General features: G+C 44.1%; 1 protein-coding gene and 1 long non-coding RNA gene across 3 annotated transcripts in view; one reads left to right on the top strand and one right to left on the bottom strand.

The window, feature by feature from the left end:
- Positions 1-18,888, bottom strand: part of SRFBP1 (serum response factor binding protein 1) — a 68,497-nt gene extending 49,609 nt beyond the window's left edge. For both annotated transcript variants that reach the window (XM_008254947.5, XM_089334854.1), the window contains exons 1-3: positions 18,684-18,888; positions 1,953-2,041; positions 501-573 (exon numbers count right to left, since the gene is read on the bottom strand). In XM_008254947.5, coding sequence (XP_008253169.3) covers positions 501-573; positions 1,953-2,041; positions 18,684-18,755 — 234 coding nt within the window. In that variant the 5' untranslated portion in view covers positions 18,756-18,888. The remainder of the gene's footprint in view (positions 1-500; positions 574-1,952; positions 2,042-18,683) is intronic.
- Positions 18,889-18,895: 7 nt separating this feature from the next.
- LOC149126018 (uncharacterized) overlaps positions 18,896-27,810 on the top strand; it is a 29,676-nt gene continuing 20,761 nt past the window's right edge. Inside the window, exons 1-2 of the long non-coding RNA XR_016235218.1 lie at positions 18,896-18,989; positions 19,699-19,776. This is a non-coding gene — a long non-coding RNA (uncharacterized LOC149126018). The remainder of the gene's footprint in view (positions 18,990-19,698; positions 19,777-27,810) is intronic.

Here is a 27,810-nt window from a genome sequence, read left to right as displayed (position 1 = left end):
GTGAGAAGACCTAAAAATTATGCTAGTGAAGAGTCTGGCTGAAGAAAAGAAAAATTTGGATCTCGTTGGCGCAACACTAATTTTGTTTTATTTTAAGTTACTACAGAACTGAATAAAATGCTGACACCACCACATAAAAATTTATTGAGTTGGCAATAGGCAAAGCATGATGTCAGCCACCAATATCACCCCATCCACATTCCCAAATAACGTGAACATCTTAATTCTTGAACTTAATTTAGACTTCATGCCTAAAGTTACAGTAAAAATAAAAATCTTAGGCATGAGGCGTTATTAAACATAGATGAGTTTAGCTTGGCAGAGTTTTAACTTAAATTGGTCTAGCACTTTAAGAAGTTCAGTTAAAAACATGGAAAAAAAGCAAGCTTAACCATATTACAATTTTCTAAGCATGCTTGCTACATTCTTTACCAGTCGTGGGCAGCTCTCAGGAATATTCAAGTAAGTAATAACATACACACACAGGCAGACACACTTACTTTCATGGCATGGATTTCTTCAAGCAATCGCTGTGCTCGTCTTTGGTTTTTCAAGAGTGCATCTTCGCTACCCCTGCAGGAAATACATTACAATATGTAGCTGGGCAAAGTATCAATTTTAGACTCCAATTGCAATGAAGGTTTTCATCTCATTTAGAAAAGTATAATAAATGTCTAAAGAACAAACACCCCACCATCCTGCACTACCCTCTGCAACTGCACCTCGATTTCCAAAACAAATCCAACTGCCTAGAACTGCAAAAGGTAAGCATTTAGCTGGCACCGCACTGATGGCTATTAGCACTAAAATTCTGCATTCCCTAGCCCCTTAATGGGAAGGTCAGCAACACTTTTTCTCAATGAATCATACACTGTATTTCATATAACATAAGCTTTCATATAACATAAGCAAAATTAAAAGTTGCATGGATATCTTACTAAATGAAAATTTGCTCTCTGAGGATGTTAAATATCTGATTATATCACAGAAAGGGGCTATCTTTCAAAACATTTATGAAGTGACAGGAAATTAATAAGAAACAAAACACATTTAAAGATTTTCTAAAATATCCATACTTAAATGCTAAGAACTATAAATAAAAAACTTTTCCACAGGGGGCCGGTGCCGTGGCTCACTTGGTTAATCCTCCACCTGAGGCACAAGCATCCCATATGGGCACCAGGTTCTAGTCCTGGTTGCTGCTCTTCCAGCCCAGCTCTCTGCTGTGGCCCGGGAAGGCAGTGGAGGATGGCCCAAGTCCTTGGGTCCTGCACCCGCATGGGAGACCAGGAGGAAGCACCTGGCTCCTGGCTTCAGATTGGCGCAGTTCCGGCTGTAGTGGCCATTTGGGGAGTGAACCAATGGAAGGAAGACCTTTCTCTCTGTCTCTCTCTCTCACTGTCTAACTCTATCTGTCAAATAAAAAAAAAAATCTTTTCCACTAATACTACTGATGCTGACAATACAAAAATACTTTTTTCAAAAAATTACATGGAACACAATAGTCTGATAAATAAATACTTCCAAAATGTATTGAATACTTCAAGTTACTTAGCAAGTCAATGAAAAAAGTGCTAAAAAATCTTAAGTGATATTACTCGATTTTTAAAGCTATATCAACATCTTAAAATAACTTCCAACACCATAAAAAATATAAATAATCCCAAAGGAATTTCATTCTGAAAAGACCAAATAGAGAATTTGGAAAAAAAAAAAAAAAAGCAGAATAATTCATCATCAAATATCTTAGGTGAATAAGGTCCAAACCATAAAAGGACATGCTGACACAGCGCATTCTATCTCACTCAGATCATTTCTACATAACACAAAGTGCCCAGTGAGTAAGGTATTTAATTACTCTCCTAGATCCCACCATCGAATTTTGTAAATACTGAATAAGAACAAATTGTGACATTTTATTAGTCACAGGATAGTTATTTTAAATTACTAACTTTTTTGACTTCAGCCTGCCAACACTCCTGACAAGTTTTCGGATAACCAACACTCGGATTCTCTTCACTTCTTTTCTCATCTTCACAACCTTCGAGAAATAAAGCCAGAATTAGAAAGGTACTACATCGAAGAACAAGAACTTTATAATGAGTCTGAACATCACAGATTTAGACTAACACTTTATTCACAGTTTGATGAATTCAAAACTTCTTCCATAAACAGTAAAAGAATAAGTCAACAGTCTAAAAATGTGTCAGAGGGCTTGAGAGGAGTTATGAGTTTTTTAAAAAGCCACAGCGTTCCCAGTAACAGGTATTTTCCTGGCACATGCACACCTCACTGGGCTGCAACATAACAAACTGTGAAGCGCCTGAGATCACAGTGTCACACTCACCTTTGTATCCTTGCTGCTTACAAAGAGCCATTAATGGCACAGACATAATTTACTGAATGAGTGTTTGAATCGACAAAAGGAAATTTGTGAAAGTAATTTCATTTACTTAGGAAGCACTCTGCACTTAATGTTTCTAATAAATTACATCCAGCCTAATTTCAAAAAAAATTCTACAAACATTAGAATAATTATTTGTGTACATGTGTGACTGCAGAGACATACACACTCACTTTAAATCATCTCATTAGAGAACAAATGCAGAACTCTAAAGAATACAAAATGGACTAATAGGCCAAAACATGTAAGTAATCTAGATATAAAGAACGATGTGTTGCAACAGTACAGTATTCAGTACAACGCCATGTCATCACTGAGTTTGTTTTGTCTATCATGGTTAGGAGTCATACATAATATAATTACTTCTGGGATGTCCTTTCCCTCTCCACTCTAGGGACTACACAAAATTCAGTTCCAATTTAGTGTTTCTTATAAAACTGAATGACTTGTTCAGAGATAAACATTCCACTCACTCCACAATATACTTATATGTTGTTATTAAAGTATCTATCTTATTCTGTTGTCACTAATTGCTAATGTGGCTGCCTTTTTTTTTCTTTCTTTCTATAGCTTGTGAGCTCCCACGGATTAGGAGACTTAAAATACTGCATTTATTTGGTGTTTTCTATGTTTACAAGAGTGCCTGGAATTCTTCTTGCTAAACAATAAAAATAGCAACATCATCCTGTTTCTTCAAGGCACTTGAATTTGGCTGTAACACATTTTCTTCCTCTTCTTTAATATATTTCACCTTAATATCATTCACCTCCTTTTTCACTGAAGATATTAGCCACCAGCTTACACTTTCTTTCCATCATGAGTTTTCTCCATCATTCTGGATGGCTTCCATGTCTACTTGGATAATCCATTCAATATTATATCATCACTTCTTGACTTCTTTTCTAATGACCTCATCTGTTCCCTCTCAGCCACTCACTTCCATCGTCACACTGCCGACCTTGTCATCACTCATAAGAAATTCCATTTCTAAAACCATTAATTCAAATATTCCACTCTGTGATCACAGCTTCTCCTAGCAGCTTGACTTCATCAGGCCCACCAGTCCACTGATCCCTATCCTATTTCTTCAATGATCTGTCCTCCTCTTTTTAGTTTTTCTCCTATCCAATTTAGGTAAATAATCAACAGCTACCAACACCTTAAACTTCTATCCCTTGGTCAGTAAAACCTTAATACTGAATCAAAAGAACATTGCTAGTTCTTTATGACCATGCCTCCAATAGCCAAGGGATCCTCTCAAAACAATCTATGTACTATAAACTCAACATATTTAACCTCCAATGGAAATCCACTCCTCCCAGAAATCCTATCCTATTTTGTCCATCAATTTACAATGGTTATTTTAAACTTTTGCCCACTATCCTAAACTTTTGTCTGCTTCACCTCCTCTCTATTCCAGTTTCATGGAGAAAATAAACATCAGCCAGGAACCATCATCTTTTGACTATTATGAGTGCAGATTTACTTGTATCATCCACCCTCTATCAGAAAGGTTACAGTATAAGAAACACTTCTACACATACCTGAGGTTAGGGACACCTCCTCTTCTTCCTTCTTAGAACATTACCAAGATCATCCTTCTACCTCAGCATATTTGCCTCTCTCTCAAACGCATTTATTTCCCACTGATTTCTAAACATGCTTGAGTCATTTTCACCAAAGACAAATGAAAACACCGTCACTACACAGTGTGATACAAGGACTCTGTTTTACAGTCCTCAGAATCAAGCTTTTAGAAAGAGATGCCTAAGCTCACTATTCCATGTCTGCATCTCACACAATTCCAGCTGGATTTCATTCTCATCAGTTCACTACAAGCTGTCACTAAGGACACCAGGGGCTTCCCCAAAATCCTTGAATCCAGTAAGGATTTTTTTTAAGACTTTATTTTACCTGAAATCTTTGTAGCATTTCATACTGCTAACCACTTCTTCCTTGAAACACACTCCTCTTGGTTCCCATGATGGAACAGCCTCCTGGTTTTCCTCTTTAGCCATCATCCTGTCTTAAGATTCAACTACCTCTACCCAGCTTTAAAATTTTGATGAATTCATGGAGCAGTCCCTGAATTCTTGTTTTTTTTTTTTTTTTTTTTTTTTTTTAGATTTATTTATTTATTTGAAAGAGTTACACAGAGAGAGGAGAGGCAGAGAGAGAAAGAGGTCTTCCATCTGCTGGTTCACTCCCTAGTTAGCCACAACGGCCGGAGCTGCGCCGATCCGAGGCCAGGAGCCAAGAGCTTCTTCTGGGTCTCCCATGTGGGTGCAGGGGCCCAAGGACTTGGGCCATCTTGTACTGCCTTCCCAGGCCATAGCAGAGAGCTGGATCAGAGGAGGAGCAGCCGGGACTAGAACGGGCACCCATGTGGGACGCCGGCATTCAGGCCAGGGTGTTAACCTGCTGTGCCACAGCCCCGTACCCCCCAACCCCGAATTCATTTAACAATAAATGCTTTTTAGTCTTAAGTGATCTTATGTGTGCAGACTGTTTTAATTTGCCAACTAAATAAAGATGACTCAAAACATTTTTACCTTTAGCTAACATCTCTCCTTTCAGATCCAGCCCTAAATATGCAAGTAGTTTGCTTAGCATTTCTTTCAGATGTGTACACAATAACCTCAAATTCACAATTGAACCCATGTTCATCACCTGAACTTGAAGCTTTAGATAACTCTTAAATATCTCACAATGAATCCTTAAATCTTAATTTTATCTCCTAATTATCTTTCAAACTCTAACTTTTTTAAAAAAGATTTATTTATTAATTTGAAAGGCAGAGTTAAAGAGAGGCAGAGGCAGATGCAGAGAGAGGTCTTCCATCTAATGGTTCACTCCTCAAATGGCTGCAAAGCTGGAGCTGAGCTGATCTGAAGCCAGGAGGTTCTTCCGGGTCTCTTGGGTGGTTACAGGGCCCCAAACACTCGGACCACCTTCTACTGCTTTCCTAGGCCATAGCAGATAGCTGGATTGGAAGTGGAGCAGCCAGAACTGAAACCAGTGCCCATATGGGCTGCCAGCATTGCAGATGATGGCTCTACCTGTTAAGCCACAGTGCTGGTCCCAATGTTTGTCTTTTCTTTCTTCCCCAGGGCCCCTTTTTGGCCTCTTAGCAATCTTGGATGAATTACTGTTTGGCCGCTGCGGCCGGCGCACCACGCTGATCTGAAGGCAGGAGCCAGGTGCTTCTCCTGGTCTCCCATGGGGTGCAGGGCCCAAGCACCTGGGCCATCCTCCACTGCACTCCCAGGCCATAGCAGAGAGCTGGCCTGGAAGGGGGGCAACCAGGACAGAATCCGGCACCCCGACTGGGACTAGGCGGAGGATTAGCCTATTGTCTTCAGTGGTTTCCATCTGCGTTTAGGATGGCCACATGGGGTCTTATTTTAGTCCTCACCATACTCACATTCATGGAAAACATTCATACCTGCCCTCTCCTCAGACAGGGGATGCTCTGCCTTCCCAGGTTAGCTTGTTCACATCTGCTGACCTTAATTTCGGCTCAACTCTCATTCCTCAGGAGTCTTTGCTGGCCTCTCTGATATGGTAACAAATTCCCCATGACAGAGGCCGCGTGTGGCACAGTGAGCTAAGCTGCTGCATGAAATGCAGACATCCCACACTGGAGTGCTGGTTAGAGTCCTGGCTGCTCCTTTTCAGATCTAGGTCCCTGCTAATGTGCCTGGGAAAGCAAGTACATGGGTCCCTGCCACCCAAGTGGAAGACTCACATGGAACTCCGGGATCTTTTTTAGCTTGGACCAACCCTGGCATTTACAGCCATTGTGGAGTGAACCAAAAATCTCTCCCTTTTTCTTGTTGCCCGCCCCCACCCCCATCACTCTCCTCTACAAATAAATAAATCTTAAAAAAAAATTCTTACCATAAGCACTTATGACTACCCCAGTGCCTCTAGGATTTACTGAGTTTTAATTTTATTGTTACCATGATTATACCTACTTTGTCTTGTCAGTAGGCAAATTCCATGAGGGTCAAGTATCTGGCTTTACTTCACAATGCATTTCAAAACCTAAGATACTACATAGCAGACAGTTACGTGTTCAGTAAATACTTGTTAAATAAATGACTAGAAATATCATCAAGCAATACTGACTTATTCATTCCCCACTTTAAATGGATACTGTATTAAAAGATGCAGAGTTAATCAGGTTCTTTCCCACTAGACACATTAGGAATTTTGGAATTTATTTTAAAGTTAGACCCATTTAGAAAAAAAAATACTTTCCATAAGTGAAAAGCCATTTAACAAGGGTTAAGTGAACAAAACTGCTACAATTTATAAGCAGAACTATAATAGGCTTTTGTTATAGTTTTTAAAAATCAGTCATAAACTAATAGCAAGTGCTATATTATACTTCAAGATATTTTAGCAAATGTTTCTAACTGCTGAATTTTGCAGGTGTAGGAGGTGGCAACATATCATATACTAACCATTGTTAACCAAAATGAACTAATAAATTACAGTGGACAAAGTTGGACTTTGGTTACATTCCAATCATGGGAAAGTTAGTCTCCAATTTTAAAGTTCCAACGTAAGAAGTCTTATGTTTGTCATTACTGGATAACGAAATTCCAAAAGCAAAAAGAATGCCTCATACACTGAGACTTATGCCAATATCAAAATATACTTTTCTAACATTAACTTTCTCAATATTTATGTCCAGGCAGTTTTAAAATTGAAAAGTTCAATGTATAAAGAAAAGTATATTCACATCCTGTAAGAATGACATTAAAATTTTAATTTTCTTACAGGTAAGTATGCCAAACTTTCAGTTTTGTTTTCGTAAAGCTGATGACCAGTAGCCTTTTAGCTAGAATTTAAAAGGTTGTCAATTCATTTTCCACCCAGAACTATGAAGATGGTTGACAGACAAGCCAGAAGTCAACAAATAGGCCTAAAACAACCAATACTGTTAGAAACGCACTGCAGTGCTTAAAGGCAATACATTTTGGTAAATTCTCCATCCTAAAGCAAGCAGAATTTTCACTGCTAGAAGTGTTAAAGGGGGATGATGCTGTTTGAGCAGAAAGTAAAGAGGCTAAATTGAAAAAGGAGGAAACAGAGGCATAATAAAGGAAATGAAATATGCTGGCAGATGTCGCTCCCCCTCTTCGTGGAGGAGCAACACTAAGCCCTGCCTAGGCTTCATATCCGAGTCACGGCACCATTATGTCGCTCCCCCTCTTCGTCGAGGAACGACACAGGACCCTGCGCTGTTCTTCTGTCTGCTCGGCCCTCCCCGGGTTTGTTGCTGGTTCTTCCCGGGTTGGCTACCGACCCTTCCACCTCCGTGGAAGGGCAGTTCCCCCTGCCACATTCCCCACTTCCGCAGGGGAGCGGCACACCGCCAGCCGGCTCTCTCGGGGGCTGCACAGGCGCTCCCCTTAGATGTTCCCCTTAGATGTTCCTAGTGCATGCCGTCTCTCTCCTCCTTTATAGTCCTCCTCTGCCAATCCCAACTCGGCTGCCCACACGCCGAGTACGCTGCTCTCCTCCAATCAGGAGCAAGTCCTACAGTTTATTGGCTGAACTGGAGGCAGCTGTGTAGAAGCTGTTTTCTTCTCTCCCAGCGCCATATTGTGGGAGAGCAGATGCATAGAATAAGTCTTAATTCCAGTAACTTAGTCTAGTCCAAATTGCTCCCCACAGATCCCCCTTTCTTTTTATTTTTTGGCGTTGATACGCGCCTGTCTTCGGTGTCCCGCGGCACACACTCTGCTCTGCTTGCTAGAGTTGCCTCAGGTTCTTACAAGTCCTATCAATCAGGCAAACCGAATCCAAGCCTTCTCATTGCCGTATTGTGGGGGAGACTTATTAGTGTTGGTTTGTGCCTATCTTCGGTGACCTGCAGCTCATACTCTGGTCGAGCTGCCTGCTGGTGCTTACCGCCTTACTAATCAGGCAGACCGAATCCAAGCTCTCTCATTGCTGTGTTGTGGGGAGGCCTTATTGATGTTAATTCGTGCCTGTCTTCGGTGACCTGCGGCGCATAAGCTGCTAGCCGCCCGCAGGTGCTCATCGCCTCACTAATCAGGCAGACCGAATCCAAGCCTTCTCATTGCAGTGTTGTGGGGAGGCCTTATTGATGTTAATTCGTGCCTGTCTTCGGTGACCTGCGGCGCATAAGCTGCTAGCCGCCCGCAGGTGCTCATCGCCTCACTAATCAGGCAGACCGAATCCAAGCCTTCTCATTGCAGTATTGTGGGGAGGCCTTTCTATTTCTCTACTTCTCTATCTCCGGGCATTCCTATTTCTCCCATTTTACTTCTGTCTGCCAACATTCCTATTTCTCTCATTTTACTTCTAAACTTCTGTTTCTCTTATCCCCGCGGCTTCCCGGCGCCCGCCCCGAGGCTGCCTCTCGGCGGCTTTCCGGCTCTGAGCCGCTTCAGCCCGCGCCTCTCTCATCTGCGCGGCTCGGCTTTGCGCGCACACTCCGCGGTCTCGCACTTAGCCCAGCGTTCCCTATCTACTTGTGCCCCGCACGCTCTCTCTGCGCGCGGCAGCCTCCACGAGTCACACAGCGTAGCTCACGTCTCCGCCACTAGCATTCAATCCAAGTTCCCCGAGCTAGCCTGGCGAATTCAACCCAGCTCACGTCTCCGCCCCACGATTTGGCTTCCCGTCCTTTGCTCCCCGGGCTAATCAGACGGATCCCAATCTGGCTTACGTTTCTGCTTCTGGTTTCAACTTTTTGCCCCCTATTCCCGGGCTAACTTGAGAATCCCAAAGTGGCTTTCGTCTCCGCCTCGGCCTGCCCCCCGCGGCTTCAATTTCCCTAACATTTTTCTCTACCCGGTATGTTTCCCCAAGCTTTCCTCCAACAATATTCCTCCCTCATTTCTCCTGGCTTCTCCCCACAGTCCGCATCTGAGTCTGTTTGTTCTAGCTTTCACTTTCGCTTTCGACCTTAGAGATTTCTCCCAGCTTTCTCCTGTAGTCCGTATCTGAGTCTATGCCTAGGCTTTCAATAGCTTCTTCCGGCACCTTTTTCGTCCGGCTTTTCCCTAGGCTGTTTGCTAGTCTCTCTCTCCGATATTTTCCCATTTCTTCCCGTTTCTTCCCTCCTAAGTTTCCTATCCGTCCTAGGTTTCCTATCCGAGTCACGGCACCATTATGTCGCTCCCCCTCTTCGTGGAGGAGCAACACTAAGCCCTGCCTAGGCTTCATATCCGAGTCACGGCACCATTATGTCGCTCCCCCTCTTCGTGGAGGAACGACACAGGACCCTGCGCTGTTCTGTCTGCTCGGCCCTCCCCGGGTTTGTTGCTGGTTCTTCCCGGGTTGGCTACCGACCCTTCCACCTCCGTGGAAGGGCAGTTCCCCCTGCCACATTCCCCACTTCCGCAGGGGAGCGGCACACCGCCAGCCGGCTCTCTCGGGGGCTGCACAGGCGCTCCCCTTAGATGTTCCCCTTAGATGTTCCCCTTAGATGTTCCTAGTGCATGCCGTCTCTCTCCTCCTTTATAGTCCTCCTCTGCCAATCCCAACTCGGCTGCCCACACGCCGAGTACGCTGCTCTCCTCCAATCAGGAGCAAGTCCTACAGTTTATTGGCTGAACTGGAGGCAGCTGTGTAGAAGCTGTTTTCTTCTCTCCCAGCGCCATATTGTGGGAGAGCAGATGCATAGAATAAGTCTTAATTCCAGTAACTTAGTCTAGTCCAAATTGCTCCCCACAGGCAGACAAGAAACAAAAAGAAAGGGAAGTAGCAGGAAAGAGTTTGAATACAGAAATTGAAGGAAATATCTGCAGGTTCTTCACTACCAAGAATGATAAATCCAAACAGCACAAGAATGGGATTAAGATCATTTGTAAGAGCTGAAGTAGAAGAATTACTGACTTATACAAAGAGGATATATGAGGGTATTTCAAAAAATTCATGGAAACTGGAATTAAAAGTTTAGTTTATGGGACTGGTACTGTGGCATAGTGGGTAAAGCCAGGAGCTTCTTCTGGGTCTTCCAGGTGGATGGCAGAGGCCCAGAGACTTGGGCCACCTTCTGCTGCATCCCGAGGTACATCAGCAGGGAGCTAAATCAGAAGTAGAGCAGCTGGGAATCAAACTGGTGCTCATATGGGATGTTAGCGCTGCAGGCGGCAGCTTAACCTGCTGTACCACAGTGCCAGACCCCTACACTATTTAAAGCAGCTTCTCATAAATGCTGACAATTAGGTGTCACCTAGAATATAGGCATACAGAAGTCCTCAAATAATTCTGGAAAATCTGAACGGAGTCAATAAGGCAACCTGGATCACCTCTTGGATAAACAATATAAAAATATGATCATGAATCACAGGGATAGGTGCAGCACAGCCCAGCACTGGATCATGCAACTAGAACTCCTTTGGAGTTCCATATTCCAAGCATCCAATATGATGAGCAGACAGGAAAATAAGGTTTTACAATGTGAGCATTACTTCCTACATTATATATTTCTAAATAATTAGCGTTCTTACTTTCGACGCCTCAAGTTATGCTTAACGTGAATGTGTTTCTGAGAGACTGAGTTATACTTGTGAGGTAATAATGATAGCAAGTGTGAGATACACAAAGGTAGTAGCGGACAGCAGTCAACCACTAACAAAATTACATGCTACTTTGACTTGACTCTTGGCTAGTTATTTGCTTGCCACTCACACAGCAACTGCTGGGGCCTGTGTTGTGGCATAGCGGGTAAGGGCACCACCTGTGATGCTGGCATCCCATATGGGCACCGGTTTGAGTCCTGGATTCTCCACTTCCGATCCAGTTCCCTGGGCCTCTGCACTCATGTGGGAGACCTGGAAGAAGCTCTTGGCTTAAGGGTTTGGTCTGGCCCAGGTTTGGCTATTGTGGCCATTTGGGGAGTGAACCAGCAGATGCAATCAATATTTCTCTCTCTGTCTCTCTATAACTTTGATTTTCAAATACATAAAAGTAAACCTTAAAAAAAAAAGCAACTGTCTATAAAAACACTGACTTGGTCATGTATTTGAATTAGTATGTAACCAACACTTGTTGTTCTAAGCAAAATCTCAGTTTATCTCTGTGTTAGAATAATTATTCATCTATCTCACTGGCAAATACACATACAAAAAAATGACAACATATTCTGCTCAGAAGCTGAGAGGAAATCAGCACTCATTTATACATTGCTGATAGAAATGGCAAATTAATATGCTCCTTTTGGAGAAAAATTTAGCAAAGTCTAACAAAACTCCTAGGAATTTACCCAGAAGACATACCTCCAACAATACAGGGCATGCACAAGATTATTCATTGCAGCATTCATACGAAATGTTGTGTAAGAGACAAAACATTATATGTGTACTATATATACATGTATACACATATATATCTGTATACATAATTACATATATACCTTGAAAATATTTGGAGAAAAAAATTAACTCACAGAATGATACATATGACAGAACATATGCAAAGATTAACAATGTACAACATAATATTATATACATTGGATACATATACATTAATGTTATAATTATAAAACATGAGTACAGATAAAAATATACACACCAGCATAACAGTGGACTTAAAGGTGGATGGGAGTAAACATTACAAATGGCAAAACACATTTGCTGGGGCCAGCGCTGTGGCCCAGTGAGTTAGGGCCCTCGTCCACGGTGCCCACATCCTGCTGGCGCACATGGGAGAGCAACAGATGATGGCCTGGGTGCTTGGGCCCTGCATCCATGTGGGAGTCCTGGAGGAAGCTCCTGGCTCCTGGCTTCAGCATGGCCCAGCCCAGGTCATTGCAGCCATCTGTGGAGTGAGTCCAAGGGTGGAGGATCGATCTCTCTCTCTCTCTCCCCCCAACCTGTGTCTCTGTCTCTGTCTCTACCTCTGTCTGTTAACTCTGCCTTTCAAATGAATAAAAATAAATCTTTTAAAAAAAATCACATTCACTAAATATAGGAAGTGTATTACAAGAACATTTGTTAATGTTTGAAATATTTCATAATTCACAAATTAACGATGGCTTTGCAAAGAATCAAACTTGGCCATGTGAATGGTAACTTATTAAACATTTTATTTCTGATCAGTCACAATTTAAAAAGTCTAGAATGCTTCATGATTATATACAACTTAACCATTACTGAGCAGATGCTGCCACCTAGCCAAACTTCCCAGAACAGTTCAACAACCAAACTGGTTCTTTTGTGGACAGACCCTGATTTACTGTTTCATAAAATACTAGGAAGGGGTGGGCACTGTGCTGCACCAAGTTAAGCTGCCACATGGGATGCTTGCATCCCATACTGCACTGCCTGAGTTCCAGCTGCTCCAGTTCTGATCCAGCTTCCTGCTAATGCATGCTGGGAGGTAGCAGATGATGGCCTAAGGGATCGGACCAGTCATCCAGGCAGGAGCCCTGATGCAGTTCTGAGTTCTAAGCTTCAGCCTGGCTCAGACTTGGCTGTTGTAAGCATCTAGGGAGTGAACCAGCGTGTAGAAGATACTTCTGTTTCTCTGACTTTTAGGTACATGAAATTATGTTTTAAAAGTACTATGTACCCAATTATGACACTGGAGTTTCCTAACTTCATAAGCATATGCAAATAATTAGACATATGTCCTTGACATCCTTCTCATTTACAGTATTGGGAAAAATAATTTTTTCTTGCATTTTAATTTCTATCTCGATTGTCATTCCATTTGTACATAAGGGATATGTTCTAAGAATCCTAGTGAATGCCTGAAACTGTGGATAGTACTGATTCCTACGTACACAAGTGGTTTTTTTCAGGTACATGTACATACATATATATGAAAAAGTTCAATTTATAAATTAAACACAGTAAAATATCAATTAAAATAATAAATAAAAAAGAATATATACAATGATGTATTCTGACAAAAGTGTAGCTTTAAGGGCAATTAATATGAAAAATAAGTGTTCCTAGAATGCAATATGATGCCACAAGAGTCAATCTGTTATCCAGAACAGCTGCTAACTGATTGTGGAGTAGGTAGTATACACAGCATGGATAAGTGGTCCTGGGCAACACGGTGCAAGATTTTGACAACCTACTCAGAACAGTGTACAACTGTAAAGTTATGAACTGCTAATTTCTGCAATTTTCCACTTAATACTTTTATAGTGTAGTTAACTGTAGGGAACTAAAAACACAGAAAGCAAAACCACGGATAAGTGGAGGGCAGACTACGGCACTATCTTAAAGAAACACCAAGAAATTATTTTAAAAATTTTCCTTTCACTTTATCTGAAAGGCCAAGAGTCAGAAAGAGAAATCTTCTATCTGCTGGTTCACTCCCCAGCCAATGCTGGCTGTGGGCAGCCACAGGTAGTCACTCCCTTTGTTTACACTTAAACATATGAATGGAGACTTCCCCAGCACAGACAATCAAGCTAGGGAGATTCCAGGAAGAGGTAGGAAGAACCTAAACCTCTCACAAGAGATAATATAGATAATCAGTCACACCTGAAACCTGCATTTATCACCTAAGTGTTTTATTGTAAACTTAAGAGCCTTTTTGATATGTAAATCTTTTGTGCTCCTTATTGTAAACAACTGGTCATGTTTAAATACTACTGGATTTGTTGAATAAAGGAGCCTTGATCAGGACTTGTCTTGGCTCCATTCTTTGCGTCCTTGTCCCTGCATTCCCACTCTCTGTTTCAGGAAAACCCAGTTCACTGTGCCGCAGGCCGGCACAGCTGGCAACAGTCAGGGCACAGGAACCTGGAACTCAATTCAGGTCTCCATGTGGGTAGCAGAGAGCCATGTACTTGAAACATCACCTGCTGTCTCCCAAGGTGCACGTTAGCAGGAAGCTGGATCACAAGAGGAGCCAGGACTCACAGCAGGCATTCCAATACGGGATGCAGGCATCTTGAACAGTGGCTCAAGCACTACACCAATAGCCTGCCCTGAAAGCAATTTTTTTTTTTTTTTTTTTTTTTTGACAAGCAGAGTGGATAGTGAGAGCGAGAGACAGAGAAATAGGTCTTCCTTTGCCGTTGGTTCACCCTCCAATGGCTGCCGTGGCCGGTGCGCTGCGGCCGGTGCACCACGCTGATCCGAAGCTAGGAGCCGGGTACTTGTCCTGGTCTCCCATGGGGTGCAGGGCCCAAGGACCTGGGCCATCCTCCACTGCACTCCCTGGCCACAGCAGAGAACTGACCTGGAAGAGGGCCAACCGGGACAGAATCCGGCACCCCGACCGGGACTAGGACCCGGTGTGATGGCGCCGCAAGGCGGAGGATTAGCCTAGTGAGCCGCGGCACAGGCTTGAAAGCAATTTTCTAAGAAGCTTATGGCTAACTTACTATCAAAGAATCAAACCATATCACTCTTATACAAAGGCCTTTGGCTTGACTATGGAATTAAAGTATGTCATCAGATTACTTTGCTTCCTAATCCTGATTTTACATATCATTGCTGTGCAAAGAAACAGATGGCTACGGCCAGTCCAGATCCAGGTTTGCAAATTGTTTATTCCTAAATGCAATGGCACTGTGGTTTCAACTATGCTTCCTTGCTTTTCCAGTTCTAATGGAAAAGGAGTAAAAAAGTAAACATGTAGGATATAATTTGAACATCAGCTGATGCATTCATTTCCAAGTATATATTGACTTTGTATCTGTAGGCAAGGTACTGTGCTAGGGGTGAGGGAAGATGCTGTAGTAAAACACTTACTCCTTTCAAGATTCACTTGGGTACGGAGGAAGATAAAACATTTGATAAATAACCATAAGGTGAAGTCGAAAGGGAAACTTTTTAAAAAAGATTTATTTATGAATATGAAATACAGAGATACAGAGAGAGAAGGGGAGAGAAGGAGGGAGGGGGGGAAGGAGAGAGGGAGGGAGAAAGAGAGAGACAGAGAGAGAGATCGATCTTCCATCCTCTGGTTCACTCCCAAAATGACTGCAATGGCTAGTGCTGGAGCCAGGAGCCAGTAGCTTCTTCCAGGTCTCCCAGGTGAGTGCAGGAGCCCGGCTTGGGTCATCTTTCACTGCTTTCCCAGGCACATCAGCGGGAGCTGGATAAAAAGTGCAGCACTCAGGACTCCAACCAGCACCCATGTGGGATGCTGTCACTGCAGCTGGAGATTTAACCTTCTACGCCACAGTGCTGGCCCTAAAAGGGGAAGTTTTACTTAACAAGAATAAATGTGTTTTCAGACACCTGAAGCAAGAATAATTTTATATATCAGCCAGGCCTCATCCTTGGGAAGTTTTGTATAATATGATTATTAAGGACAAAAAACATTGAAAGTCAACATAAAATAATGAATGGGTGTCACTGCAGGCAGGCTTTTATTTTCAGAAAAGATATTCTGGGAAGTTAAATGTTTTGTAATTTAACTACCAAAAAGTAGCCCAATATTTTTAAAAGTCTTAATTAAGGCCGGCGCCGCGGCTCACTAGGCTAATCTTCCGCCTTGCGGCGCCGGCACACCGGGTTCTAGTCCCGGTCGGGTTGCCAGATTCTGTCCCGGTTGCCCCTCTTCCAGGCCAGCTCTCTGCTGTGGCCCGGGAGTGCAGTGGAGGATGGCCCAGGTACTTGGGCCCTGCACCTGCATGGGAGACCAGGAGAAGCACCTGGCTCCTGCCATCGGATCAGCGCGGTGCGCCGGCCGCAGCGCACCGGCCAGAGCAGCCATTGGGGGGTGAACCAATGGCAAAGGAAGACCTTTCTCTCTGTCTCACTATCCACTCTGCCTGTCAAAAAAAAGAAAAAAAAAAAAGTCTTAATTAAGGATAATGAAGCACAGATTTCTAAAAAGTAAACCACAGTTCTGAATCCTGATATCCCTAAGATAATACTAGAGATATAGATATAAACCCTCTATGAATCTGATGGAGCCCATGGATTCTCTTTCCCAGAGACAAACACATAAAATAAATTTACCCACAATTCTGGCAGTAACAGAAACTTTGAAATATATCCTGGAATCCCACTTCAGAACTAATTTAAGATTTGAAGAATATAAAGATGATGCGTCTTGTTATTCATTCAACACATAAATATTCGGGATATAATGTGAGCGGAATTCTGTCAGGAGCTGGAGTTAAGAACTCACTCAGACACCTGCACACACAGATCACTACCACAAGTGCTGAAAAGAATTAAATGGTGCAACAACATTTGAAAACAACAGTCGAAAGCGAAGAATTGTTTCTCAAACCTCATGACAAACAGACCAAAGAGAGGAAAAGGAGTTCAAGACCCAAGGAGCAGCAGGTGACAGGATCTGTGGGAGCTATGACTGGAGGCAGAGTGGAAGCGCAGAAGGGGTCAGAGAGCGCGCCTGTGGACCGGCTACACCACACGCAACAGAAGTCAGCACACGGGCTTTAACAGAGGCGACCCGGTCAGACTCAGGTTTAGAAGAGAGCGCCCCAGCAGTGCTTTGGGGATCAGCCTGAAGTCTGAGGAGTCAGTGTAAAGTGGTCGGCAGGGCATCACAGCAGTTCTGGTGAGAGAGAAGTCGGGAGGGGCAGCAAGGAGAGAAGTAGTGGAAATATACAAACGACCCCTTTCAGCTTCATTTCCACTTTGGAGAAGTCAATGCATTTCTTCTGCCCAGTTTCTGCTAATTTCCATTAGCTACTTTCTAGTAATGACATCAGTTTTTTACCTGTAATGTTCATGCACTTTTTATTCCTGGTTGCTTCCATTCTCTTTGGTATTTTTCCAATTTTGAATGTAGATAACTTACATGCTTTTCTCTTCGTAGATTTTTCCTTGTTAATTTTAAATTATAAACCCCACATAACCTCTACATTTTTTTCTATTTTATTTCCTCTATATTAGAATATATCCTACTTCAATGGGGATGTGATAACTTCAACTACCCAGCAAACGTTTATAGGATGTGTATGTTACAGGAAATAGAAACACAGGGAGCCAGAAACAGGTAAATACAAGTTTTCAGAGTAGAAAACACTCTGACTGCACAAAGACACTCACATTACGCACACTAAGGTGGTTTAGCAAAGGCTTCTTGTAGGTCAATTTTTTAAATTTTCATTTTCCTTAAAACGCAGATGGTCAGAGAGACAGACATCTTCCATCTACTGGTTCAGTCCCCAAAAGCTCTCAACAGGTCGCCCACATATGTGGCAGGGACACAAATACTCGAGCCACCGCCTCCTGCCGCTCAGAGTGTGCGTGAGCAGAGCGCAGCAGGCAGGCACTGACCCGGGATACAGGCGTCCCACGAGGCAGCCTAGCTGCTCTTCACGAGGCCTGGGAATGACCTAAGTGCAAAAAGAGAAAAGCTTCCCGTGGCCGATTCCCGGCCGTGAACACCGCCACAGTTATTTTAACATTGGGCAGGGGAACTCCGTAGCATTTCCTGTGAATTACCAACAAAATCAGATTTAAGATCCTTTTCACCTCATAGGCAATATTAACGGAGAACAGTGCACCCGATAGTTCCTGGCAAAAACAAAGAAGGGGTTAACCCATGCTTAGCAATCGGCACTGAGCGCCCTGACTTCGCCTCGGTACAGCCTGGTCTCTGCTCCGCACTGGAGTCAATTCCTTGACCCGCAGTCGGGCAGCGCAGCACTGCGCTTCCTCTCGCCACTCTGTTACGCAGGACCCGCCCGTGCCCAAGCCCCCACTACCCACCCCTCCCGCCTGCACTGGTCCCTACCTGCCTCGGGCTGCGAGACCGAGGACTACCGTCGCCGAGCCTCCTCTGCACGGCTAGGCTTTGGGGGGACAGGGGGGCGCACCTCAAGCCCTATTCTGCATCACAGGTGCGCGCTGCCCAAGCGAGGGACACAGAGAGAGGGCAGCCGGGGAGGGAGAGCAGGTACACACAGCTCTTTTCCGGAGCGCTGCTGTGAACGCGGCCCAGACGCGACATCGCCGCGGGAACAGACGAAGCAGCGAGTGTAGACGTCTCGCCCACGACGCGCGCCCCGAGCCCCTTCCCTCCGACAGCAGAGCGGCGGGCGGCGCGCACCGTGCATTCGGCACACCTCAGCCTTCACGGCCACCTCGCAAGCTCTGCTGCGCAGAGGGCACCGCAGGCGCGGGGCAGTCCGTCATCTGCTCCAAGTCCCGCGGACAGAAGCCCACGAGACAGACCTATCGCCGGGGTTAGTCACCTGGACACCGCGCAGTTCCGGGACCCCTGGGGGCCCCCGAAAAGCGCCTCCAGCCGCCATCTCCACCCTCCCCGGCCCACCTCCAGACCGCGCGTGGCTAGGGCCGAGGAACCCCGCGGGATTTAAGACACGGTCGCTTACCTCGTTATTCAGGTTCAGAGCTCCCGGCTGAGCCATGGTAGCCCCAGGAAGAGGATCGGCGGCCGCCAGCATGCGAGAGCCGCTCGCAAAACTGCGCCTGCGTCGCCACGCCCCCCAACGGCGGCCTCTTTGGCCCAAAACTCGCTCGTGCTCTGCGCGCGCTGAAGCCCGGATGAAAGGCACGCGGCTGTGGGAGGAGCAAGAACGGACCTGAGAGGGAACAACTTCCGGCGCCGAGCCCGACGCGCTGCGTTAGCCGTTCCCGGAAACCAGCGGGAGCTGGCGGCCGGATGTGTGTGGAATCTTGTAGATTATCTTTTTCCTTTTTTAAAAAAAGATTGATTGATTTGAAAGGCATAATTAGAGAGAGGGAGGGAGGGAATGAGAGCGAAATCTTCCATCTACTGCTTCACGCCCCAAATGGCTGCAAGGGCCGGAGCTGGGCCAGGCTGGAGCCAGGAGCCAGGAGCTGCTGCAGCGTTTCCCGCGTGCGGTCGTGTGCTCCCGCTTTCCCAGGCCCATTAGCAGGGAGCCGGGCGGGACTCCAGCACTGGGCACGTGGGCTGCCGGCACCACAGGTGGTGGCTTAACCCTCCCTCGCCACGCTGACCTCAACTCGCAGCGTTTTTATCTGCTATTTAATGTGCTGGCCGCTGGAGTACAGGGATACGGGGGCCTGATGCAGACCCTCCGAGTGCCGCGAGACCGCCGCGGGGCAGCCCAAGCTGGTGTGGGGGGGATGCGAGCCAGACGCCACGGGCCGGGGGGCGCTGTGGGCGGCAGAGCTCGCGTGGCCCCCTTGTCCCCCTTCACGCAGAAAATTCAGATTCAGAACCCAGCCCCAGCCAGGGCCGTGTTGCCAGCTCACAATACGCCAACTCCTGACTCCGCGTAGAGCAGCTCGGATGTGTGTGTGCTTTGACAGCTGTGGCTCGGCGCGTGCTTTGAGCACAGGTGGACTAACTGCCACATTCTTGTCCTTCTTTTCCCTCTTTGCCATCGCTGGATGATACAGTGAATTGTAATCATCGCGTTTGTGTGCCGCCCCTCGTTAAAGCTGAGCTCCTAGAGTGTAGGAACCGGTTCACTTCAGGTGCGTAGTAGGAGTTCTGCATAGTCGGACACAGTATAGAATGTCGGTAACCCTAAGTGGAGAGCTTTAAGGGAAAAAGATCTTCTGACGCAGGAGGAAGCTATCACTGTGGTCCCTTAAGCTCCAGAAAACATGAATACAGAGTTTGTCAGGGTAGACGTGGTGGTGCACGGAGTTAGGGACGCTTGAGATTGCTGCGTCCATGTTGGAGTTGCTGGGATGGGGCCACCCCCACGGTTCTGATACAGCTTCCTGCTGTTGTGCCTGGGGGCTGTCAAATGATGTCCCAGGTACATGGCTTCCTGCCACGCATGTGGGGGATCAGGATGGAGTTCTAGGCTCCTGGTGTTTACCTGGACCAGCCCTGCTTTTGTGAGCCTCTGAGGTGTGAACGAGTAGGTCATTCAGTGAATGAAAGGCCTCTCTCTCTCTCTCTTCCCCGCTCTCCTTCTCCCTCTCTCTTTCCCTCCCTTAGAATAAGTAAAAACTCTTTAGAAAATTGCCAGTGGTTCTGCTCTTTTTTGTCTTTTAAAGATTTTTTATTTGTTTGAAAGAGTTACAGAGATGAGGGGAGAGACAGGGAGCGAGAGATCGTCCACCCCCTAGTTTACTCCTCAGATGACCACAGTGGCTGAGTCTGGGCCAGGCTGAAGCCAGGAGCCACGAATTTCTGGCAGGTCTCCCAGGTGGGTAGCAGGGCCCCAAGCACGTGTGCTGTCTGTCATTGCTTTTCCCAGGCTGTTAGCAGGGAGCTGGATCAGAAGTGGAGCTGCTGGATCTTGAACTGGCACCCATGTGGGATGCTGGCATTGCAGGCGGCAGCTTTACCATCTGTGCTGCAACACCTGTGCCGCCAGTGGCTCTTAAAAGCTTTGCAACCTTTTGACCACCCCTCTTTCTCCCCAGCGCCTCCATTTCAAAGCCAGTTGCATGCATCAGCATTGCTTTCCTCCATTTTTTTAGCTCAGACTAAAAAAATGCTTGTGTTGTATGCTTGCCCTGCCACATCTGTTTTCTTGGGCACTTCTTTTCAAGATCAGGTCAAGTTCCTTTCATCTTTTTAAGAATTCTTTCCATGTCCCCCAACAAAAGTTAACAGATCTAATTTGAAACTCAGTGTATACTGTCAGTTCTTTTCCTTATAAGTTTTGAACAAAATTGAATGCTCTTGTTTGTAGGGACTAATATTTTCCCATCTTCACAATATTAATATGAAGTCACTTGTTCCAGGCATACAAACTCAAAGTCAACCCACCCCTCTGTTTTCATGCTGCCATCTCAAAAATTATTTTTTTGTCTACAGTGTGACTCTGTTCTCCTGTTCTCATTAAGTTATACACATTTCCACATGCTTATCTTAATGAGGCTGTAAGATTCTATAGAAAATAAAACACAAAACTGGACCTGGATCAAGTAAATGTTGTCAGAAAAATGAAACCACAAAGCTCTAATCATCAGATATAACTAGCTGGAGACCATTTAGTCATGTAGTACAGTCCTCCAGTTAGTCAAACTAAGAGCCAGCAGACACATTCAGTAGGGGCTCAAGCTTTAGGTGTCAGCCCTCAGATCCCTTTGGATTTGTCTGCATGGGCTGACAACAGAATATCCCAGACTTGGTAGCTTCCACAGAGGGATTTATTCCCACAGTTCTGCAGGCTAGAAGTCTTAAGATTTAGATGCCATCTGGGTTCTCTTGGTTTCCAGCTGGTTTGCCTTCTTGTGGCTGCATCCTCACACGACTTTTCCTCTGTGCACATGTGGCGGGGAGAGAGCCTCCAGAGTCTTCCTACTCTTAGAAGGGTACCAACCTGTTGGATTAGAGTCTCTTCACTGTGACCTCATTTAACCTCAGTTACCTCTCTAAAGTCTCATCTCCATAAACCATTGCATGGAAAGTTAAGGCTTCAACCCATGAATCTGGGAAGAGGGACCTCTGTAACACTCAACTTTCTTCAACAAAATTCTTACCCTGATTACCTCAAAGAAAATAATTTGTTCCCCATCTAAAATGCTTAAGCACTACCATTTTTATAATTTTTCACTATTCATAAGTGGCATTCATACGTTTATAGTTGCAACTGAATAACTATTAGAAATTAGAATGGAATAAAATAAATCCTTATGCTTCTATATATTTCTATATGCATATATATAGAGAGAAATGCTTTTGACAAAATTTGAAAGACAATTTAGTTGTGGAAAGGTATTTTATTTTTTAAAAATATTTATTTTATTTATATGAAAGAGTTATAGAGAGAGGTAGAGACAGAGAGAAAGAGGTCTTCCATCCACTGGTTCACTCCCCAAGAGACTTAAACCGGCTCCCACATGGGATGCCGGAGATGCAGGCCGGGCCTTTAACCTACTGTGCTACAGTGTTGGCCCTGGAAAGAAAGTCTTGTCTTGTCTTTTTTTTTTCTTGACAGGCAGAGTTAGACTATGAGAGAGAGAGACAGAGAGAAAGGTCTTCCTTCTGTTGGTTCACCCCCCAAATGGCTGCTACGGCTGGCGCACTGCGCTGATCCGAAGCTAGGAGCCAGGTGCTTTCTCCTGGTACCCCATGTGGGCACAGGGCCCAAGCACTTGGGCCATCCTCCACTGCTTTCCTGGGCCACAGCAGAGAAATGGACTGCAAGAGGAGCAACCGGGACCAAATAAGGCGCCCCAACCGGGACTAGAACCCAGGGTGCCAGCACCGCAGGCAGAGGATTAACCAAGTGAGCCACGGCGCTGGCCAAGGAAAGAAAGTACTTTCAACAAATTGTTGTACCATTGGATAGCTATATGCAAACAAACCACCAGTGACTAAAAACCCCACTTTGGCTCTGATCTCACAAGAAATTCAAAAGCCTTAAAATGGTTCACATACTTAAATGTAAAACTTAAAACTTCTAAATGATAAAAATAGTCAAAAGCTTTGTGACCACTAGGCAAAAAAGATTTGGATATCTGACCAAAAGCAAAATCCATATAGAGATACATTTACAAATTGGATTGATCCAACAATAAAACTTCCGTTCCTCAAAAGATACTGTTAGGAGAAGAGAGGAAACTCACATGGAGAGAAAATTTTGCAACTTAAAAAGAACTGTTATCTAGAGTATTTAAAAACTCTTTAGACTCTGTTGTTTGTAAATAACCAACCCAATAAAAATATCCAAAATGTATGAGCAGATGTTTCCCTTATAATGATATATGGAGAGTAATAACGACATGGAAACATATTCAGCATTACTAGTCCTTAGGGAACTGAAATTTAAAACCACAACATGCTACTGTAACTCATGTATTGGAGTGTCTGAAAGTCAGTATAATCATGCCAAGAGCTAGCTGGGGTGTGGAGCAACTAGAACACTCTAACATTTCTGGTGGGAAAGATGAATGGTACATGGCCGGCGCTGCGGCTCACTAGGCTAATCCTCCACCTAGCGGTGCCGGCACACCGGGTTCTAGTCCCGGTCGGGTTGCCGGATTCTGTCCCGGTTGCCCCTCTTCCAGGCCAGCTCTCTGCTGTGGCCCGGGAAGGCAGTGGAGGATGGCCCAAGTGTTTGGGCCCTGCACCTGCATGGGAGCCCAGGAGAAGCACCTGGCTCCTGCCTTCGGATCCGTGTGGTGCGCTGGCCGCAGCGCGCCAGCCGTGGTGGCCATTGGAGGGTGAACCAACGGCAAAAGGAAGACCTTTCTCTCTGTCTCTCTCACTGTCCATTCTGCCTGTCAAAAAAAAAAAAAAAAAAAAAAAAAAAGAATGGTACAACCACTTTAGAAACAATATGGAACTTTTTAAGAAGTTATTTATCCACCACCCTTATGAGATAAGATTTTCCTCCTAGGTCAGTAGAGAAATAGAAGTATGTGTCTATACAAAGACATCTGCACAAGTGTTCAGTGCAGCTTTACCCGTGATATCTAAAATGCACAGTTCAAAATTCCAAAAATTCCATTCAATAAGCAAATTAAATTACTCTGCTACACACACACACACACACACACACACACTACCCAGCAAATTAAAAGGGAATCACAATGCTATAATATGTATGCATAGCAGAACAGTTATGCTGAGAGTCCAGATAAAAAGATGACATACTCTGCTCTATTTACATGAAATTTAATTATTTAAACTTATAGGAAACCCACACTAATGAGTAAGTATACTGACAAAAATAGATCAGTGGTTGTTTCAGAAGGTGGGGACGTAGAGATGAAGGACTGGAGGAAGAAATGGCCAAAATTCTCCAGGAAGCTTTGGAGGTGATTTCACATGTTCTTTATTTTGGTGATGCTCTCACAGTGACTCTGTGTCACAGTATGTTAAACTGCGTGGTTTAAACATGTGTGCAGTTTGCTGTGCCTACTGTACTCAGTAAAGCTGTGAAGTTTAATATGCTTTCCATTTGCTGCAATTGGGCAGCGTAAGGGTCCAGAACGAATGCAGACATTTGAAGTCTGAACCAGAAGTCTTATTCTAATGATACTAAGAAGTGTGGGAACTTAATAAAGCTATGGTCTTTGGGATATGGGTGCAGCAGGCCATCCTTGGGCCACTGGCTATGTGCCCACGGAAGGTAGTCTTTATGAGAGGGTTGATTGTAAACCTGAGTTGGACCTGCCCTAAATGCCTTCTTCCTGAGTCACCACGTGCTGCTCCCTCTCCCTGCTTTCTACCGTTGCCAAGTTGTGGCCTCACTAGGAAACTGATGGGATCCATTTGATCTCCATCTGTGAAGCTCCAACATTTTCTTCCAAAATAAACCTCCTTCCGTCAAAAGCAGCTTGTCATAGGTGACTAATACACTATTGAACTTTGCAGTTGTATTTCTTTTTTTTTTTAAAGATTTTATTTATTTATTTGAGAGGTAGAGTTACAGACAGTGTGAAGGAGAGACAGAGGGAAATGTCTTCCTTTGGCTGGTTTAATCCCTAAATGGCGTCAACAGCCGGAGCTGCACTGATCCGAAGCCAGGAGCCAGGTGCTTCTTCCGGGTCTCCCACGTGGGTGCAGGGGCCCAAGCACTTGGGCCATCTTTCACTGCTTTCCCAGGCCATAGGAGAGAGCTGGATCAGAAGAGGAGCAACTGGGACTAGAACCGGTGCTCATATGGGATGCCAGCGCTTCAGGCCAGGGCTTTAACTCGCTGCGCCACAATGCCAGCTCCTGCAGTTGTATTTCTAGAAAAATGCCAGTTATATAGTACAAGCTAATGGTACATGTACAAAGCTACTCATAAAAAAGTTTGCTGTGACCAAAGATTGGAGGACACTTGTCCATCAACACATAACTGATTAAATAAAGAACCTGTTAAACAGAATAGTCAGACACTTATTTACTGGCTTGGAGTCTTTTCATGATATGTTGTATGATGAATCCAATGGCATTACACTATATATTCTATTGTTTTTGGATGAAGAATAATTGTAGACACACTCCATTTAACTTGTTTATACAGCATAGTTGTTCTTGAGAGGGGGAAGTCAGTGGCTAGGGACTTAAGTAAACCCTTCCGTGTTTTCTTTTGTACCTTTTGAATTTTGTATCATGTATTTGTGTTAGCTTTTAAATCAAGTCAAATTTAAAATACATTCTCATGGATTTTTTGCATTTGTGCATAGAATATGTTCTCTCATTTCTATACGTTATATATATACATATATATATAAAATTTGGGGGAGTATATTTGTTATCCAATTACTTTTCCAAGTTTTTTTAAGGGGAGTAATGTTTTCTCAGTTTGCAATTTTTAAAAAATTATTTGACAGGTAGAATTAGTGAGAGAGAGAGACAGAGAGAAAGGTCTTCCTTCTGTTGGTTCACCCCCCCCCCCCCCCCCGCAAATGGCCACGAAGGCCAGAGCTGAGCCAATCCGAAGCCAGGAGCCAGGTGCTTCCTCCTGGTCTCCCATGCGAGTGCAGGGCCCAAGTTCTTGGGCCATCCTCCACTGCCCTCCCAGGCCACAGCAGAGAGCTGGACTGGAGGAGGAGCAACCGGGACTAGAACCCAGAACCCATATGGGATGCCGGCACCGAAGGCAGAGGACTAACCAAGTGAGCCATGGTGCCGGCCCCAGTTTGCAATTTTTTACAAGAAAGATATTTGCCTCTCCTTTTCAGTATCTTTGACATTACATTTCATTGTATTATTATATGTGCCAGAACTGCCAAAATAAATATTAAGTATGAACAGTTAATGAGTATCCCTAGCTTGTTTCTGATTTTAATTGAAGTGATTTTAACATTTTCACCACTTGAAATGATATTTGGTGTTTTTTATGACAGTTTAATCAAACTCATAGGATTTTTTTTTTAAAAATTTGTGGTTTATTATCTGAAAATCATGGAGGGGGGGAGGGGAGGCAGAGGGGAGGGAGAGGGAAATCGAGAGGGAAAGGGAGATCTGCCATCCACTGGTTCAGTCTCCAGAGGATCACAACGACCAGGGCTGAGCCAGGCCAAAGCCAGGAGCTTCATCTGGGTCTCCTATATGGGTGCAGGGACCCAAACACTTGGGCCATCTTCTGCTGCTTTTCTCAGACCATTAGCAGGGAGCTGGATTGGAAGTGGAACAGGCAAAACAGTAATTGGTGCCCATATGGGATGATAGCATTGCAGGCAGTAGCTTTACCAACTATGCCACAATGCTGGCTTCCAGGTAGTTTATTTGTCTAGAGGTTTTGGTATGGGTAGAAGTGGTTGCTGGACTTTTTCATTTACCTTTTAAATTTCGATATATTTGAGCATACTGTTTTTTTTTTTTTCCTTTAGGGCGTTTCCCTCCATGTAACTGTGTTTTAATTCTCATTGTTGTTAGAAAGTTATGGAGCCTCACTCAAGAGGTGGTTGTAACTACATTTTTCGCTTTTGCTTGAATTAGTGGATAAAACAGGAGCTATTATTGAGAATCCTGCTATATTTTAAAGCCTGCCATTTACAGTCTTTACTCAATTCAGAACAGATCGCAGCACAGCTGGATGGAACATCCACAGTCCAGAACCACTGCTGCAGTTAGTATTTCTGGCTCTGCACTTCCAAGCCTGTATCCCCTGGGTGGCAGTGTTGTTCTCCAAATTGCAGATTGCAATTGAAATTGAAGATGTTGAAGAATGCACCCTAAATAAGTGTCATGTGTTAGCACTTTTGAGGTAGAAGGAAAATAGATGGATCTACCATGTCTTATATTTCTTTAATGCTTAGATTAACCCCTTAATGTTTCGGATTTTGATTTTTGAGTTGCTAAGTGATAATAAGCCCTCTAATGGATTTATTTAAGATTCAGTGTTTTTATGTATAACACATTAAAGAATGTAACTAGCCATTGTATAGGAGGGAGGTAATTGGTAATTCACTAAGTAAATCTTTATTAAGTCAATCCTCTCATAGATTATATTTTACCTAAATTTGACTTGCATTTTCATGGATTGTCTTGATTAGATGTGTTATTTCATAGCTCTAGGAAATCTAAAGAAAAGTGCTAATGTAGGAGTTTAGATCTTAAAATTTTGATATATCTGGTTTGTCATACAGCTATATTTTACAAAATTTGAGGTGATGGAGCTGCTATCACCTACAGGGCTTTGGCTCTGGCACCAGACTATCTGATGTTAAATTCCAGTTCTGCACCTAAATAGCCCTGTGCCCTTGGGCAAATTATGTAGGTTGTCTTTGCCAAGATTTTTTTTATTTGTAAAATTGGGAATGATGATATGTCTCATAGGACGGTTGTGATGATTAAATGAGAACACGATGTCAACTTCTTGATAAATACTTAACTGTCCATAATTTAGGCTGTTATTATTTTCATTATCACAGTTGATCTTGCCATTAACTTTATGAGATAGACATGGTACAAATTAGAGATTCATGTCTTATGAATAACAAACAGGCCTAAGGTCATGAGTAGTAAGTGGTAAACCAAGTCTCTTGGTATAAAATCACTGGTGGCAGCTTTGTAACAGCTTTATGATATGGGTTTACATATTAAATTAATAATTTGTGACTAAAAAGCCATTTTTTCCCATTCGCTTAATTGTTAATTGT

The sequence above is a fragment of the Oryctolagus cuniculus genome, chromosome 6 (genome assembly GCF_051225735.1).
Source record: "Oryctolagus cuniculus isolate XC-2025 breed Fujian yellow rabbit chromosome 6, ASM5122573v1, whole genome shotgun sequence".
In the NCBI taxonomy this organism is placed as follows: domain Eukaryota; kingdom Metazoa; phylum Chordata; class Mammalia; order Lagomorpha; family Leporidae; genus Oryctolagus; species Oryctolagus cuniculus.
The sequence above is the reverse complement of the archived record's forward strand: the minus strand, read 5'-3'. Positions and strand labels throughout refer to the sequence as shown.